This window comes from Lipophrys pholis, assembly GCF_963383615.2.
Source record: "Lipophrys pholis genome assembly, chromosome: 6".
In the NCBI taxonomy this organism is placed as follows: domain Eukaryota; kingdom Metazoa; phylum Chordata; class Actinopteri; order Blenniiformes; family Blenniidae; genus Lipophrys; species Lipophrys pholis.
In genome coordinates this window covers 17,057,061-17,074,346 of record NC_137629.1, presented here as the reverse complement: position 1 = coordinate 17,074,346, position 17,286 = coordinate 17,057,061, and the positions used below count along the sequence as shown (strand labels likewise).

The window sequence follows — 17,286 nt, the reverse complement described above, 5'->3', positions numbered from 1 at the left end:
GACTTGCAATACCTTCATGTATATTTTGCACACTGACATCACAATACCCATAAATTAATCAAATTGAGAAGTAAAGCGTCTTATTGTGATGTGATGTGTGTCATTGTGAAGGACTTTGTATTTTTAGTCCAAGTCAGCTCGTGTCAGACTAACTTAGCTCATGTCAGCCCTGTGACAGTCTGACAACCTGTTTAGACGAAGCAGTGACAGAAGACAGACGCATGGAGAGTTCAGTTCGAGGATATATGAGAAGATTGAGTCTGTTGTACTGTTATTTATTCCTGGTCAAACAGAAGAAGAACAGGTGCTTACATGTGTGGGCAGGTAGAGGTCGTACGGCGTTCCAGAGTCCACGTCGATGGCGTGGAAACCCGACAGCGAGCCGTAGATGACCTTCAACCTCTGACCTTCCTCCACGGTCAGGTCCACAGACAGAGGCTTCTGAGGCAGAGACCTGAAGGACTGAACACAAACACACCATCAAATAAGACTCACCGCCCTCGGACAGCCGACGGAAGCCGTGGGGGACGTTATCGGTCACGTCTGCAGAGAAAGGGTTAACGTTTGTAACATAAAAGAGAAAGTGGCTCAGGCCACAGAGGACAGGAGGAACTGGGACGGGTCCCTGCTGAGGGTTTGTACACGTGAGCTCTGCAGCCTGGTTGTGGTGCCCGGAGGAAAAAAGAGGAAGAGCTTGAACACGAACAGAGGAGGAGACGTGCATCCAAATAGATGACTGATAATCGTTCATAATGATTCACTTATTTTACAGGAAATATTCCCGTCTCAACATCCTGCGAGAGTAACTGTCTCATTAATCTTTTTCCTTACATTTCAGAAAATAAGAAAGACAGTGCGTGACAAGATAGTGAAGTTGAACAAATCGCTTTTCAAAGGTTCGTCCATCACATTTCATGTGTAAGTACATGAAAAATAACTGGTAAAAAAATGACTGTATGTACCCGTGATAACATGTGTTCATTTTAGGGTTTTATTTTGAAGCATATTGAAGCTATTGTCATATCAATGGCAAAATAAATAAACCAGCTCTTCAATAAACTCTTCATTTTATTTTTCTTCATTTGTGTTTCTTTATGTAAAGCATCTCGGAGTGCCCCAAAACATTCTATACTAGTTTGATGCATTAATATTATGAAAATAAATGAATGACTTAAAGAGACAGAGGCAGTTGGGCAGAGCATCACTGAACTGCTGATGACGTTAACTAGTCCTGTAATGTTCGGAGGTCTGGCAACTTCAAAACATCCAAATTCATCAAAAAGACATTTGTGTTTCTGCTGTATGAGGTTATTGTGACGCCTCTCTGTGATGTGAAACTAATATTTATACACGTGTTTTTTAATTGCTACATGCATACATATATATTTATGTCATACAATGTATGCAAATTATCTTTTGCATGAATAACAATGATTCATATATGTGTGTGTGTGTGTGTGGTTTTGTTAATACTAAAGTTTAATTATTATTTTACATAAATAACAAAAAATGAAATACGATATATTTTATATAAACAAACATCTCTTTTATGAGAGACTTTCCTTGTGTCCCTCATGAATATCAGCTCCTATGATTGTCAATAAAGGAAATAAATCTGTTTGTTTGTAAAGAATCCTGTTATTATTGTTTATGTGTTACATAACAGTTACTACGATGGCAAAGAATGAAAGGTGCGAATCCCAATTGCACCTTAACCTTATGGCTCATTTCTGATGAATGAACAAAGCTGTCAAGAGCCGGGCGGGTTGTAAAAACTCAGTTTAGTTGTACTTTGTCTCATTGCGGCGGTGCTGGCTGCTGGCTTTATGCCACTACCGGAAGTCAGTGCCTATTTGAAGCGTCAACATATAATCATTTTAGACAAATGAATGTAAAATAGTGAAGCAAAACTGTAAAAAAAAAAGCATAATCTGTTGTTAAAAGAAGAAAAAAAGAGTAACTGCTCTGGTGCCATGTTGATTTATTCTGTTGTGCAAAAAGAGGAAAAAAACTAAACAAGTAAAATCTCATGTGTGTACATTTTTTGTTTAAAACCAAGCATATCTTATAATTTATATATTTTATGGTTATCCAGTTTATTAATTTAATGTATCTACTTTTGATTTGCCCGCCTCTCTTCTCCAGTACTTTATCTGTATTTAACTCTTTTGAACTTGAATTATTGTCTTGAGGTTTGGTGTTGCGTGAGAAAATGGACACACCAGAACGTCCATCACAGTTTTGTCCGATGTATAAAAAGACCTAATAAAAAAAACCAAAACAAATACTACTATCGCCCACCTTGAAGGCCATGAACTTGTGGTAGGGTTTCGGGGCCCAGGCGTAGACCTCCACAGCGTTCTTCAATGCAATCACTAAGAATTTGATCTTCTCGTATCGAACTGAAACAAGAGCAACACACCTTGTGATCAGTTTGTGATCAGAGTTAAGAGGTGACGTTGGCGTTCTCCTCTCGGACGGTACCTACCGACTTTATAGTGCACACACCCCTCCAGGTCGCCCACCGAGGTCCAGCCCTGCCTCTTCTCCACCTCGGGGTCGTTGTGGAGGATTTTATTCCGTAACCAGGACAGGTAGTAGAGACGCAGCTTGTTCTTTTTACCTGCAGAGAGGAAAGGAAGCAGCTTTAGAGGGAACGAGCCCTGAAGACCTTTTTACACCGGCACAGGATTTGTGTGTTAAACTTGAAACTGCATTAAGAGAAGAAAAAAGGAGGTTCTTGTCGATTTCATGTCATGATTTAATTAGACATTAACCATTAACTCTTTAGATGCCAGTTTTAATATTAAAAAAAGTTAAAAAATAGAGTTATAATAAATAATAGTAATGATAAACATAATAACTATAATGAAATATTCTGAGAATCAGGTATGACTCCTTTTGAGGCGAGTCATCTGAATCATAAGAGTTAAGATTCATTCAGGAGCAAATTGACTTTTTTCTGTCATGATGCTCTAATGTTGAGATGATTGAAAAGTGAAGTTCGTAAAATGGAAATAGTTTCATAAAATCTATAAATTTCTATATGTATAACAATTGTTTTTTTAATCAATTAAGCACAGAAAGCTTTTCTGTTTAAAAAAAAGAAATACATTTTTGAACTGCTCTGTATCGATAAACTACACAAAGAAGCCATTTTTCAATGTAACGGGTCACCACAGGCATCAGTGAGGGGTTATTCACCTCATTTTGAACAAAACATAAAGCAGATTTTCTTCATAGAAAAGTAAAATTGCAGGACAAATCTATTTTGTCACTCTCTTTTAAGTCGCGGGTTAAAGATGTAGCTAAATCAGATAGTTCAGGTCCAAATCCTAAACGTTTTTTGACGTCTCCAGACCAGCGTGTGAGACAATGTGACCGTCCTCACCTGATATGGTGATGAGCACGTTGAGTCCTTCCAACACGTCCATCTGCTGAAACCTGCGTCTGCTGATCAGAGAGTAGACTTTCCCCTGACCGCTGCGATCCAGCAGCCACAGCCCGTTCTCCGTCCCCACCAGCAGGTTCACACCTGCAACACCGCGGACACGTCTGCATCAACATCTGCATCCACATGTGGATCAATGTCTGCCTCGACATTTCCCCCGTTAGATACACAGATAAAAGTGCTGACCCCACAGTCCGGCGCAGAGGACCTCGGCGGTGAACTTCTTCTTGTACTTGCGGATCTCCGGAGTGTCGCTCTGCGGCCGGATGTTGGTGGGATTCACGTTGACCACGGAGCCCTTCCTGTGGTTCTCTCGTTTGATGGGCTCGCCTTTACTGCCCGCTGCACACAGAGACGTCAAGTCAGCTGCAAACTGTGTCTACATCACCAGGTAAACACACTCCGTGTGCCCAGAGTGACGTGAGGAGAGTGTAACGTGGCCCGACAGACCCCCGATCACACAGCAGGACCTGTTCCTGAAGCTTTATCACAGAGATAGTTTCTCTTCCATAACGTGGATTCTAACAGTGATGAGTTTCTCTGGATTTCCAGCAAGTAAATCCAGGTTTTTGTTTGTATTTCCTTTTTATATGTCATAAAAACACCAACAGATGTACAAATATTCCTCATGGGAGCATTTGGAATATCACCAGACACTCACTGGGGCTCTGTGGTGGAGAGGAGATGGGGATCAGTCTGGGGTCGATGAAGGACAGGAAGGAGGAAGATGAAGATGTGCTCTTTCCAGAAGGACTGCAGACAGCCTGAAGAGGACAATGAGAGTCAGAAACACTGTTCAAGGCTTAAAAGGTCACGACTAGAGCTCTTAAAATAAGCAAAAGATTGTCTTTAGTGCATTTCATTACTGCCTCTGCATATAAATTGAAATGCACGTTTGGCTGATACTTTAACTCTGCACCCAGAGCTCCCTCTGGTGGAGAAAAGTAAATAAAACAAGTCACAGACAGAACAGCACAAATTCTGATGTAATTTTTTGTTATGAAAATCTGCAGAGTTTTAAAGCCGGTAACATCAGCAAGACAAATATCTCATTAATAAAATGCTTTTTAGTAAAGCTGTAAATCGTTTGATTGATGTAAAGAGTTCTGTATATGATATCAGGTCAGATCAAGAAACCTATGAAACAAAGTATTATCTGATTGCTGTATGCCAATTCATTGTTTTTAGAATACTGGATTACTGTGGAGAGCTGAGCTTTAAATTCTAACTAAATTCCTATTCATTCTTACTAAAAAGCAGTATATTATAAGGTTTTGAGGTACTGTTTTTGCTTGCTTTGGTCAAGTCCTTGTATTTTTCACAGGTTTTCACTCATCGCGGGGACTCAACCTTTCAATGTATTCCAATCCACACAATCACAACTTATGAGCATTTAAACAATGTCAAGCTGCAACTTTCAAAGATAAAACCTAACCAAATGTCTTGCATGGATTTTCATTCGATTTGAAATGTCCTTAAAGTGCAAAAACTGTGCAGACGAACCAATTTCCCCGATATTCTACAACTGCTCATATATCTGAAGGTGTAATATACGAAGATGAGCTGTTCTGCTATCAGACTGACGTGTAGCTCCTGGTGCGTGGGGGAACCCGGAGCGTTGGCCGAGCGCAGGAAGCTGAGCTCGTGTGTCCGCTGCTGCTGGCCCAGTGCATTGTGGGTGGGGCTGGAGAAGGAGGTCTTCTGCAGCAGGTCTGGCAGCAGGTAGGTCTCGTCTGAGCCCAGCCGGGAGATCTGGGAAACACAGGGAGTCCTGAGTGGAGCCGTGCGAGGGGTTTATGGAGGAAAAACAACCAGGACTGATGGGATACCTGGTTCAGATTGTGATGTGGCTGCAGGACGATGCCATCGGGGATTCCTCGGAAGTATTTTCCTCTTCCATTGGAGAGTCCAGACCTTGAAACGCACATAGAAGAAGATAGTCAATCAGGCTAGAGATCAGAGCGAAATGGATCGACCTTGATGAAGATTTATTTGATAGTATAACATAGTACTTTCAGCCGGACCAGTAAAATACTGCCATAATGAGCTTTAAATGTAAACATGGAGGTTTTTCTGTGTTGTGACGCGAGTATACGTGTTGAAAATGTCTTTATTATTAACCAAACAATGACTACGGAAAATGACTACAACCTCAACATAAACACAATTTAACGAAACCTTCTGGTGGGAAATACAGTGAAATGTCCAGCAAAGTGCTCTTACAGCTTTGAGGCTGATGCCAGTTTGCTGAATTTCATGGCAGCACCACCGAAACTCTTGAGAATTGTGTCAAAAGAAATGTGTTCTTTTGAACTTTCTACCATTTGCTTGGTGGGTTTTGGGCCCCGGGCCTCATGTTTGACCCCCCTGCTCTATCTAGTTGGCGTTAATGTGCTTGTATCTCCACTGCAGCACAGTGTGAGAACAGTCGGCTTCGCTGCGGCTTGTTATTTGGTAGAATTACATGTTGGTTTGCAGCGACAAAGTTTCTACGTTTGGTCGAGTTCACAGTTGTCTGAGAGTTATCAGGAGTGACATTTAAATCTCATTTACTGTAAGAAAACACTGTACGTTGTAGGGTTTTTTTTGTTTTGGAATAAAGGATGTAAAGTCGTTTCACCTGTGTCTTTCTTCCTCATCGCTGCTCCCGACCTCATCGCTGGAGGACGAGTACTCTGTGGCCTTGTTGCTCCGACCCACGGTGGGTTTACCCGCCTGGAGGGGGCGAAGGCAGGCGATTGAGGGCAGAAAGAATTGGTGAGGGATGAACAGACGGCAGACTTTTGGTTAATGTGGAGTGGATGAGGACGTACATACAAATACTGCGGGTATTAAAAGGAACTGTGACGTAATAATGAGTTCACTTAGTGCGAAAGTGACTGAATGAAGCATTTACTTGTGTGTGTCCACCGCTGATGTTTTCTATCCTCCTGTGCTGCTGCAGACGGTGCTGGAGGACAGGACTATCCTGCAGGAAGTAGCCTACAAGACACACATGGGTTCAGATTATTACATGCAGTGCAACGTAAGAAAAGGCGGAATGGCCCTAATATTCCAACAGTTGTATTTATCCTCTGTTGGAAAGTGAGTTGGTGCACTTGTGCATCTGTTTAGGGTTTAATCTGATCTAGTATTTCTTATAATAGCAGTGTTGTGTTAAACACGGCATCAGTTAAAGGTCACATAAAACCTTGTCTGAACCATGCATGAAAGCTTTCCTTTTAAAAAACACACTGTAGATTCAGTTCTTTCAAAAAGTGCTAAAACAGATTTTTTTTTCCTCTTTCTAATCGAGTCATTTTAGGATTTTTTCTTTAAGCCTTTTTTTTGCATTTCTCCCTTTCTTGTGGTTTTTGCTGCTTTTCCAACTTTTATTAAAGCCCCGTTAAGCCTTGAAGAAGCTTCGTCACTCTGGAGGAGAATCTCTGACTTGTGGCTGAAACAAGTTGAGACCAAACTGTTTGCGGTTCTCTCGGTGTGGCGACGATTCTTCACATATATATATAGCTGTGTAGAAAAAAAGCTTATTGGTAAAGCAAATTAGTTATCCAGTTAAGATGTTCTTCAGATGTTCTCCAAGTGTTGCCTGGTGCTTGTGTTTGGTATTACTGCTATTTGTGTTTTTATTACTGTGCACTCTACATTTGTGGGACAAATAAAGGATTATCAATCAATGGGAAAAAGTACATCTTCTTCCTGCAGGTCCGTCGAATCAGTGCTGTCTTTGTCTGTATGCAATCAGCACTACAAAATAAAAGCATTACCAAAGGTCAGTGCATTGCCACATTTCAATGTGCTTTTGGTCTATTTGGTAATAATGTAAATAAAGGGTTTGGAACTATATATCTTAGAGTTTGTTAGATCTTAGTATGATGATCACCAACAGTTTTACCTCGAAAAGTTAAAAGTTAAATTGAACAGATTGAATGTGTAAATGTCACAGTGATTGTTCAAATTTTGGCGGGATAAAGATGTTTACATCCTGAAGTTGGCAGTTCAAATCTGTAAACTCCTCACAGTGCAGATCGGTAAGTAAAGTCCCCGTTCTAGATTACATACCAATGTGAGGAAAATGTTTTCTCCGACTTTCAATGTGGCGGAAACAAACAAAAAGTAAGAAAATCAGCTCCTTGTTTCCTCCAAATGCGGCGTTCTTAACAGTGATTTTAAAGCATGTACATGAGTGTAAAGTGGCACAGACCCGGGTTTTTACTGCTCGACGAGGAAACTCCATGAGGAACAGATCTTCCGGTCTTCTCCGCTGCAGACACCGGACTGCCACTAGATGGAGGGAGAGACACGCAGACAGGAGAGACGTGAACGCTGAGCCACTGTGTGTATCATTCACAAATAAATCCTTAACACTGCTGCTAACGTGACCCATTTTCACCTTTATCTGATTGAAAGTGATTTCCTGCTGTCTCATACCGGGGGTCAGCTAATAAAAACCTTCACTTATACTTAAAAAGGGAAGTAATAAATATTGCAAATCTCCTGTATGCGTGCCGCCTGAGGCTTAAATACCTGGAGAGTATTCCCAAAGTCAAGACTGATCTCAAATGTTTTCACAACATTTCGCTTTTTTCCTTTTTCAGTATAAACCCAACAGATATATCTTTAGCAGTTAGCAGAGCAGCTGGTAAACCTCCAGGAGTGCAACAGGGACGATATCTGGAGACACTGGATGTTACTCTCTCAACGTGGACACATCACGGAAACGCTTCAGCTTTAATGCTCTCATAAAGACGTAAAGAAGTTCAGTGCCTGCTCAACACACATGTAGCATCAGCATTGTCAATGATCGGGATTAAACTCCGATGCTAAATGCTATGTGCACTAGCTAGTTACAAAATGAATATCTAAAAAAATGTGAAACACATATCTGCTGGAAAAACTGTGTAAACTAGAGATGATATGCAGTTAAAATACATTTAATTCATCGTGTACTCAGAGAAAATCTCAGAGTTCTACACTGCGTCAATAAATCGCGATTAAAAAGCTTTGGGAACATTTTTATTGGCTTTGTCGCACGTTGGGAAAACTTTTCCAGGAGCTTTTTTTTCTTCTTCTTCAATAATTGACATGAGGTCAGATTTCTGAGAAAAACTCCTTCAATCTTGCTAAAAAGCAGTAAAAGTTAATGAAACTATGTAAAGAAGAACTTTGGCTTAAACTTTTCAAAAAAGATTGATTGCATTATGAATGTCACCCTGTTGGCACTCGTTTTTTTTTAAATTGTTAAACACAAACTATACTTAAAATGTCAAATATGTTGTCGAACTGACACTGTGGCACCGGGTGTGAGAAACATGATGGATCACGTAAAGTCGCTTGAGACCCGTCAAGCCGTAAAATGTACTCTTGAAACGTTGTGGTGTGAACGGGGAACGTTGTGAACGTTTTCCCGTGTGGGATTCCCTCGGAATGCCATCGTACACATGGCGTGTGGTGGCGCTCTACCTTGATACGGCCCTCTTGTGTCCCATCACCAGCTCTCTACAGTAAAACTTGGAGGTAGTGCGTTCTGGGACCTGGAAGATACAAAAGAACCGATGAAATCACACACAGAGAGAGCAGAAAATTTGTTCTCCTGAGTCCCGGCCGCCTCCTTCGCTTTTCACAAAGCGCTCTTTACCCCTGAGCCGAGCGGCTAATTATAGAAACTTTTATGTGCAACAGCATTCACTGGGCCCGAATGGCTGCGGTCGAACTTTTAATAAACCGCGGAGAGAAAAGCACCACTGAGAATCTAATGAGAGCCGATAGTACATCGGTGCTTTCACGTCACGTCACCTCTCTTCCATGAACTTTTCCCATCCGCGCATTCGAGCGGTTGTGAAAGATAAATGTGCGTGAGGACCGCGAAGCATTGTGCTTTTTGAACACGTGATTCTGGGATGAACTCTCATCTCCTGGGTCGCCACACACAGACGGCAGAGAGGAAGACACACCCGGCAGAGCAGGAAGAGAGCTGTGGGAATACCCATCATCCCTCTGACAAGGTGCCCACATCCTGCATCTGGACACACACACACACACACACACACACACACACACACACACACACACACACACACACACACACACACACACACACACACACACACACACACACACACACACACACACACACACACACTTTGTGTGATCTTCACTCATTATGTGTGTGTATGATCATATCTTATAGATCATATTTTTTTGGATGTATCTGTATTTTGTGTATGTTTTGCCATGTCTAGAAAGATTCAATAAAAAAAAAACGTTCAGAAAAGGCATTTTAAATAAATAATCTACATTAAGCGCCTATTCTTTCTTTAATCAGATGTTAAAACAACTTGCACATAAATGATCTGTTGTTAATGGCGTTCCTACGCATGGTCCCAGCTTTTCCGGCGCTCCGGTTTGTTTTAGCTCGAGTCCGTTGGCGCCGTCACGCCCAAGTGTGTTTGTTCCCCTTAAAGTCTCCAGCACACTGGAAGGGAGAGCACTGAGTTATTAACTGCTCCATATGGCCTCCTGTTCGCTCAACAACATAACGCAGCACACAGACAGCTTTATTAGGCTCCCCTCCTCACTCTGGAGTACTTATTAAGGCTTTTTATCAACTCCATATGGTTCTCACCTCGCTGCATTGGGCGTCTATGGGAAAACGCTTCACGTTCGCGGGAGAGAGTGCATGAGAGGTGTGTTTGTGGTAAAGGTGTTTCCAGTTAAGGCCACTTGGTAATGTATCTGTGTTAACGCGCAGCTTCTGCCCTCTCACTCACACACACACACACACACACACACACATCATACCAACCTCGTGCTGAGCGCACCACTTCCTGAGTTTGGCATGACCGGAGGACGAGAGCTCACGTGACTCCGCCTACATCCTGTGACTGGCACGGCAACTAACAAGTTCTCCTTTCGGTTGGAGGTGAAACTCACTTTGGGCGGGGCGGCGTCCGCGGGGTCGAAGAAGACGCTGTCAGTCGGGGAGAGGGGGGAGAACGGGGACAGGGGGGACAGCACCATGTCCGACATGGAGCTGCTGTGAGGGACATCTCGACTCGAGCGGAGGTTGGCATTCTGGTGGAAGGAAAACAAACAAACAAACAAACAAACAAACAAACAAACAAACAAACAAACAAACAAACAAACAAACAGACAACCAAACAAACAAACACACAAAGGGTCATTTCTGAGACCTGGGGTTGTGTTGAGGCGTTGTAAGTGACCCCTGACTGAGAGACCTCGGTACTTGTTACTGTCGGCTGGAATCTCAACGCAACTCAGATCAGGCCAACTGGACTTGGTCTCATGATTTGGAAGACATTTCATAACTTATCCACGACCAGGGTCATTTTCAAAGTTGGAAAACTTTGCATGGGAATAAATAGGAATGAACCAGGAATATACTAAATTGATGTTTGGCTCTTAATAAGGAACTTAAATACAGTTAGGGAAAATATCATACAGCATCATCCGGACTAAAACAACCAGATTTCATGCAGAACATCTATGTCATTTCTCAATCAAAAGCACAGAGCTGACTGCAGGGCTCCTGAGGCCACGCCCCCTCCATACACTGTGCATTCCTTCACCACAGGCACACACCATTTGTTTGGAGCCTCGAGTACCAGACAATTGAAGCCACACATTTGAATCTGTGAGCGACACAAAGTGACTTCAGTTTTGACGATATTAGAAGAAAGATCGTACTTTAATAATCCCCTTGGGGAAATTTCTTCACAGAATTGGCCCATGGGCCAGGCAGAGCAGTGCTCAGGGGGAGGAGGTGGAGGCCGGGGGTCTCGCTCAGGGATCCACGGTGCATGTTTCTTTGGATTGTGGGGGAAACCGGAGAACATGCAAACTCCACCACCCACGACCTTCTCGCTGTGAGAGCGAGACCACCAACCACTGCGCCACCGTGCAGCTTATTATGTAGTAATATCATTAACAAATTGAACATATTACTAATGTTTAACGTACAAATAATATATATCAACATGAGGAGTGTTAAATTTAATAATTTCTATGATGCATCGCGATGTGGATGAGGACAATTCTGCATCGATCAGCGACGAAACAATCGATTATAATGAATATTTCCGAAATTCCCCAGCTTGACTTCTCAAGAAGCTCATGTATTTAACCTACTGGGACGTGTCACCCACAGTTTCCTCTGAAGATGGACCAGAGGGACTATAGAGCATCTTTCTGAACTTAACGAGAGAACCAATCAGACTGTCACGGCAGCTCTACAATACCACAGCAACTGTGTGCACAATTAAAGCACCTCCACGACTCTGGAAGAGGGAAGTGGGACTCAATGAGTACATGCTGTGTGAGCATCCTCACCTGGCTGAACTGAGCTCTCTGCATGGCCGGGGTGCACGGACTGGAGCTGCTTCCAGAGCCCAGCCTGGAGTGCATCGGGCTGGGCAGACCAGCCGCCAGCAGCAGCCGGGCTAAGTTTGTCTCCTGGAGCTCCATCTGAAACATGAAAACACAGGAGAGTCTCATTTTCTGCCTCTGTGCACTCGATCGATGCAGGAAATTCAAACAAGGTTAGAATGAGTGTAATTCTCTCAGCATGGTGGGCTGAGTTCGAGATGCTATGAAACAGTGGCTGACAGTTTGGTGTTGGCTCCATTTAGATGAATGAAAATCCACTTTGTCTATCCAACACACAATTCAAATTGAGCTTTTAAATCAGGTTAAATCGGGTTTTTACGGAGAATTAGATTCACAGATTGGAACTTATATCAAGATCTGTCAGTGTTAGTCCGTAATTTGACACCTGGATCATTCTGATCGTGGCCTAAAGCTCAACCTGACGACCTTACAAAGTAATCTAACAAGCTGGGATTCATCAACTTATTCAATAGCATTAAACCTGGCAACATGACCCATGAGTTTGGTAATTTGACACCTGACTCCTCCTGTAACTGTAATGAGCGTACTGTAGCTTAATCAGATGAGATCATTTCTAATAGGCTGAAATCTGCACCGAGCTGAGTCAAGATACACGTTTGTAATTTGACATCGGACTCATCCTGCCTCCTGAGGTTAGCTATAGCTCAAGCAGACGCCCATATAAGGAAATCCTGGGATAATCTTGTACAATTCAGTAGGCAGTAAGAAAATAACTTCAGATGATGGTGACTTCTGAGTTCAACAATTGGATCAACGTACACAAGGATGGGAGGAGATGAGCTCGACATAAAAAACCGACAACATGAAGCAGAAGAGGTCGAGGCAGACGGGGAGGCGGGGTTTACCGCTGAGCGCTGGCTGTTTGGGGGGCGGCAGGGGGAGGAGGCAGCGGCAGCAGCAGCAGCAGCAGCAGCAGCAGCAGAAATACTCCCACTGTTCACTGTCAGCTTGTGGACTGTCGTCCTGGGGCTGTCTCTCTGCCTCAGCCTCTCCCTCTCTCTCTCCCTCTGCCTGTGGTCATGCTGCAGCGACAGGAGCTGGGTTTGGTCTTTGGGGAGGGTGCGGTGGGACCTCCTACCCGCCGGGGGCTGATGCTGCTGGGGGGCTGAGGGCTGAGGCTGGGGCCGCTGGGGTTTGAGCTGAAACTGCTGGTTTTGAGCGGCGAGTCTCTGCATAGCCGACATGAAAAGCACACGAGACACACAAAGACAAAGATTGACGGAGCCTGGAGGTGCAACGAACATGTAAGCAGCAGATTAAACCTTCATAGAAGTAATAAATCAAAAGTCTCCAAAACCCAGGAAACACCTGTGGCGTCTTTTGTTCCCATTACACACTAACCCGTTAGGTCTCTGTATATCTCAGCTCACATCTTGACTGATAGAATCAAAGTTATATCAAACGCTGTTTTACAAAAATAAAAGTATGTCTTTCAAATTAAAATAGTGTTAGCCATGTTTTAATGTAACGTAGATCTCTACTGTATCCAAATAGGATGTTGATGCTTTTTGAGGAAGATATACGGGATGTGGAATATGTGAACACAGTAAAAAAATTTTTTAAAAATAACTGAAAGCAAGACAAGACTGTCAATAATCACAATTATGTTTTATCAAAACATATGAAATTTCCTAAATAAGCCTAAAGACATGAGGAATTTAAAAAATGTAATTAAATTAAATTAAATGTGATTTCAGTAAGACGCTTGATGATGTTTTGATCTTTATTGAATAATGTCATCTTTTGAAATGATCTTTCTCTTAATAAAGTCTTCATTCATTCATTCTCCATTTGATGCCTCTCTTAACGATGTTGTCTTAATGTATTTCCTTTATTACCTGATATATTAATATACTCTAATTGAATTGTACTGTAAAAAATCTCACCAGAGTTATTAATATTTTTAGCGAGTCAATTCCGACAGAAAACGGTTTGAATTTACTTGTAGCATGAAAATATCAACAGGTTTGATCCAGTCGAGTGTCTTAAATAGAAATATTGGAGAAACACAAAAAAAGAGGTTTTCATGAGCGCATTCATCAGACAGACAGCAGCTCAGCGCTGACCGTCAGACTTCCACACACAGCAGGAATTCATTCCCAAGCACAAACTTAGGAGGAGAAAGAGGCAATAAAAGGCAATAAAAAGTCCAGGTAAACAAGAAACTCACACATCTGAAAGCTCGCGGCTATATTCACCGTCAAATCTCTGATATTAGCTCTGAGACCACTCTAAACAAGTGTGATAGATTATAGAAATGTATTTGGGCCATGCTGTGGAATTCAGACTCAGCTGAGGACGGCTAAATAAAATCAAACAAAACACATCTATAGATATATTAAATGTTATGGCTGTGATTTATACAGAAAAGAAAGAGCAGATATTCTATTTGATTGCTGGAGGGAAGCAATAAACCCAAGGGTTTAGAGCGAGGACCACCAGTAGGTCACTATGAAGACCTCGTTCACCTAGTTTTAGTTATAATCTTACACTTTAACTTGTTACTATATTATGTTACGTATGAAAACAAAACGTATCTTTTGAGCAAATGCACTTTATTGCACTTAATCAAACTGCATTAATAAAGTGTAACAAATGTTATGTCTTCCTTTAAAAGTATATTATATTGTGTTTTTTAATCTTGTGTGGAGGATTGGCTTTTATGTTTTAACTACTTTATATATTAGATATATACTATTATCTATTGAATATAAGTTTCAGGCGTTCATTTATCACCTTGCTGGCGCGACAATATTTTTCTAATTACTAAGTTAACGACTTTATAGGATTATTGGCAAAATGTTATCACAATAATAGATCAAATACTTTATTATACCATAGGCATGTTATTACATTATCGGCTTTATCTCTTTTAAAATGGCCGAAACGATAACATTTGGAAGGATTTTTAAGAAAATAGCTTTAATTACAAACATAACTTGAACATTTAGAAAATCCTTTTCGAACAGATTCATTGTCGTGAAATAAAGGTAAATTTATTAATACAGTTTTGAACAACTTAGTTTGTTCGACTTGTCATTTATCTTTCAATGCAAATGAGAACCATTAAGAAACCTTGGTGAGAGTGTGAATAGAGCCCCCTGCTGCTACGTAAAGCGAAACATTTCCACTCATCAGCAACCCTCACACACTAACTTATTCATATACAAACTGAGATTTCTATTAATCTTGCACGAGCACAATAGTGTCTTGACATGAGATTTCTGCTGCCAGATTGGAAACCACCGCCGGACTTAATGCAACTTTTCTCCATGAATGACAGGACCAATGTGTATCACAAATACTCAACATATTTGTCCTCCCAGAACAGCTTCGATTTGTTTCTGAGACGAGGCTCCGTGTTCACAGTCACATGAGCGGCTTTAAAAACGAGCACATTGTCAATGAACAGCAAGACGAGAGTCACAGACACTCTGGGAGAGAGCAGGCTGAGCTGAGGAGTTCCTCCAAAGGAGGGAAAGAGCGAATGAAAGAGAAGCCATGATGGGTGGATGAGAGATGGTGAAGAGTCAAACGCTCCTGATCTTTCTTCACTCAAATGATTTTAGTGTGAAGATTAATAGATGTTTATTTTTCTGCAACTTTTAAAGAGTCAAATGTCCAACAACTGCAGGTAAAGTCTCAATTAGAAAATCCTAAAGCTCCAAAGAGGTGAAAGGTAAAATCAAACCATGAAATATATAATTCAGTTTCACTGCAGAGTTTAACGTCGTTTATAGACGTAAGAGAGAAATTAGAAAAGTAACAGGATGAACGAATGAGAAAAAAAAAGGAACAAAATGTTTAAGAATGAAAGAAATTTTTGAGACAAAACTTAAGGAAAGAATGAAAGAAAGAAAAATAAAAGAAAGAATGAATGAATGAAAGAAAAAAGAATGGAAGAAATAATGAAAGAATTATTTAAAAAAAATAATAATAATATTAAATATAAAATGAGAGAACAAAATAGAAACAAATAATAAAACAAAGAAAAAGAAAAAAGAAAGAAAACTGAAAAAAGAAATATAGCAAATACAAATTCTTTTATCAAAAAGAAGGAAATACATAAAAAAGAGAAATGAAAAATAAAATGAAAAATAAATAAAATACAGAAATGAAGGAAATGTAAAAATGTAAATGAATGAAAGACTGTATGAAAGAAAGATATAAAAAGAAAAAAAATATTATAGAAGAAAATGAAAGATATAGAATATAGTGTATAGAATAAAGAGAGAAAATAAAAGAAATGGTCCCTCCTTCAAATCTGTGGTAAAAAGCATTGATCTGCTCACTCTGCAGAACCTTTCAGAATAAATCTAACCTGCTTCATGGAACATGGAGGAAAGAAAGAAAGAAAGAAGGAATGAACAAAGGTCTGTTACCTGCTCTGCTGCCGAGTCCAGAGGCCTCACTGACAAATCAGCACTGTGCTGTCTGCTGGTCTGCTCCTGCACACACACACACACACACACACACACACACACACACACACACACACACACACACACACACACACACACACACACACACACACACACACACACACACACACACACACACACACACACACACACACACACACACACACACACACACACACACTTTAATTGGGGTATACTCAGGTCTTGGGGAAAACTCTGAGATGTGGGAACTGAAATATTCAGCGTGTGCAAGATGGCACGGAGCTTTTAGCCAGCGCCCTCAACTCTGAATATTTAATCATGACCTCATTTTCAAATTCTCCTCGAAAGTAAAAAATAAAATAAAAATCCAAACTATGTATATGTATGTTTAATATTTGCAGCGGGTACTTGCATCTACTCAATTTGTATATTTGAACCACTGGTTTGAATTGTGTTGTGAACATGAAGGGTCACACACACAGTGAAGCTCAACACTCAATCACACTGGTTCTGTGGTTTGGACAAGAAATAGAAATGTTCAAAGGTGAACATGTGCAGACATAATCTACCGGCAAAATAATTTGTTTCATCCAAGATTTTCTCATGTTTTATGTGTCCTTTTGCATGACAATGTTGTTCTGGGCAACTGAAAATACAACTTTTTGAAAACGATTCCCAAGGTGTCTTTTTAAAAAAAAAAGTATTTAAATGCCCTGATTCAGTCTCCGTGGAAAAACACTTTTTTGAAATGTTGCACAAGAACAGTGTTCCAGAAAAGTTGCATTTTCCCATTTTCCCATTTCCAGATGCATCAATGGAAAAATGAAGGCGATCTACCCACTGGACCCCCTTTCTTGGTCTCAGCTCTGATTTCACCCGTCCGTTGTGAAGAAGTGAAACGCCGCAGTCATGTGATCCCTCCTCTGTTTGAGACGTTGCAGCCTCGCAGAAACAATCACAGTACAACCTGACTGGATGCACGGCGAGTTAACACGAGACGTGACACCC

At 41.1% G+C, this 17,286-nt stretch overlaps 1 protein-coding gene across 1 annotated transcript in view; it reads right to left on the bottom strand.

Moving 5' to 3' along the window:
* LOC308111217 (mitogen-activated protein kinase kinase kinase kinase 4-like) overlaps positions 1-17,286 on the bottom strand; it is a 63,865-nt gene that overhangs the window by 9,247 nt on the left and 37,332 nt on the right. Inside the window, exons 15-30 of the mRNA XM_080466035.1 lie at positions 16,258-16,323; positions 12,721-13,044; positions 11,798-11,932; positions 10,382-10,522; positions 8,912-8,982; positions 7,653-7,732; positions 6,348-6,433; positions 6,072-6,166; positions 5,281-5,365; positions 5,036-5,203; positions 4,113-4,215; positions 3,638-3,793; positions 3,392-3,535; positions 2,489-2,623; positions 2,302-2,402; positions 313-462 (exon numbers count right to left, since the gene is read on the bottom strand). Of these exons, the coding sequence (XP_080322161.1) occupies positions 313-462; positions 2,302-2,402; positions 2,489-2,623; positions 3,392-3,535; positions 3,638-3,793; positions 4,113-4,215; positions 5,036-5,203; positions 5,281-5,365; positions 6,072-6,166; positions 6,348-6,433; positions 7,653-7,732; positions 8,912-8,982; positions 10,382-10,522; positions 11,798-11,932; positions 12,721-13,044; positions 16,258-16,323 (2,040 nt within the window). The remainder of the gene's footprint in view (positions 1-312; positions 463-2,301; positions 2,403-2,488; positions 2,624-3,391; positions 3,536-3,637; positions 3,794-4,112; positions 4,216-5,035; positions 5,204-5,280; positions 5,366-6,071; positions 6,167-6,347; positions 6,434-7,652; positions 7,733-8,911; positions 8,983-10,381; positions 10,523-11,797; positions 11,933-12,720; positions 13,045-16,257; positions 16,324-17,286) is intronic.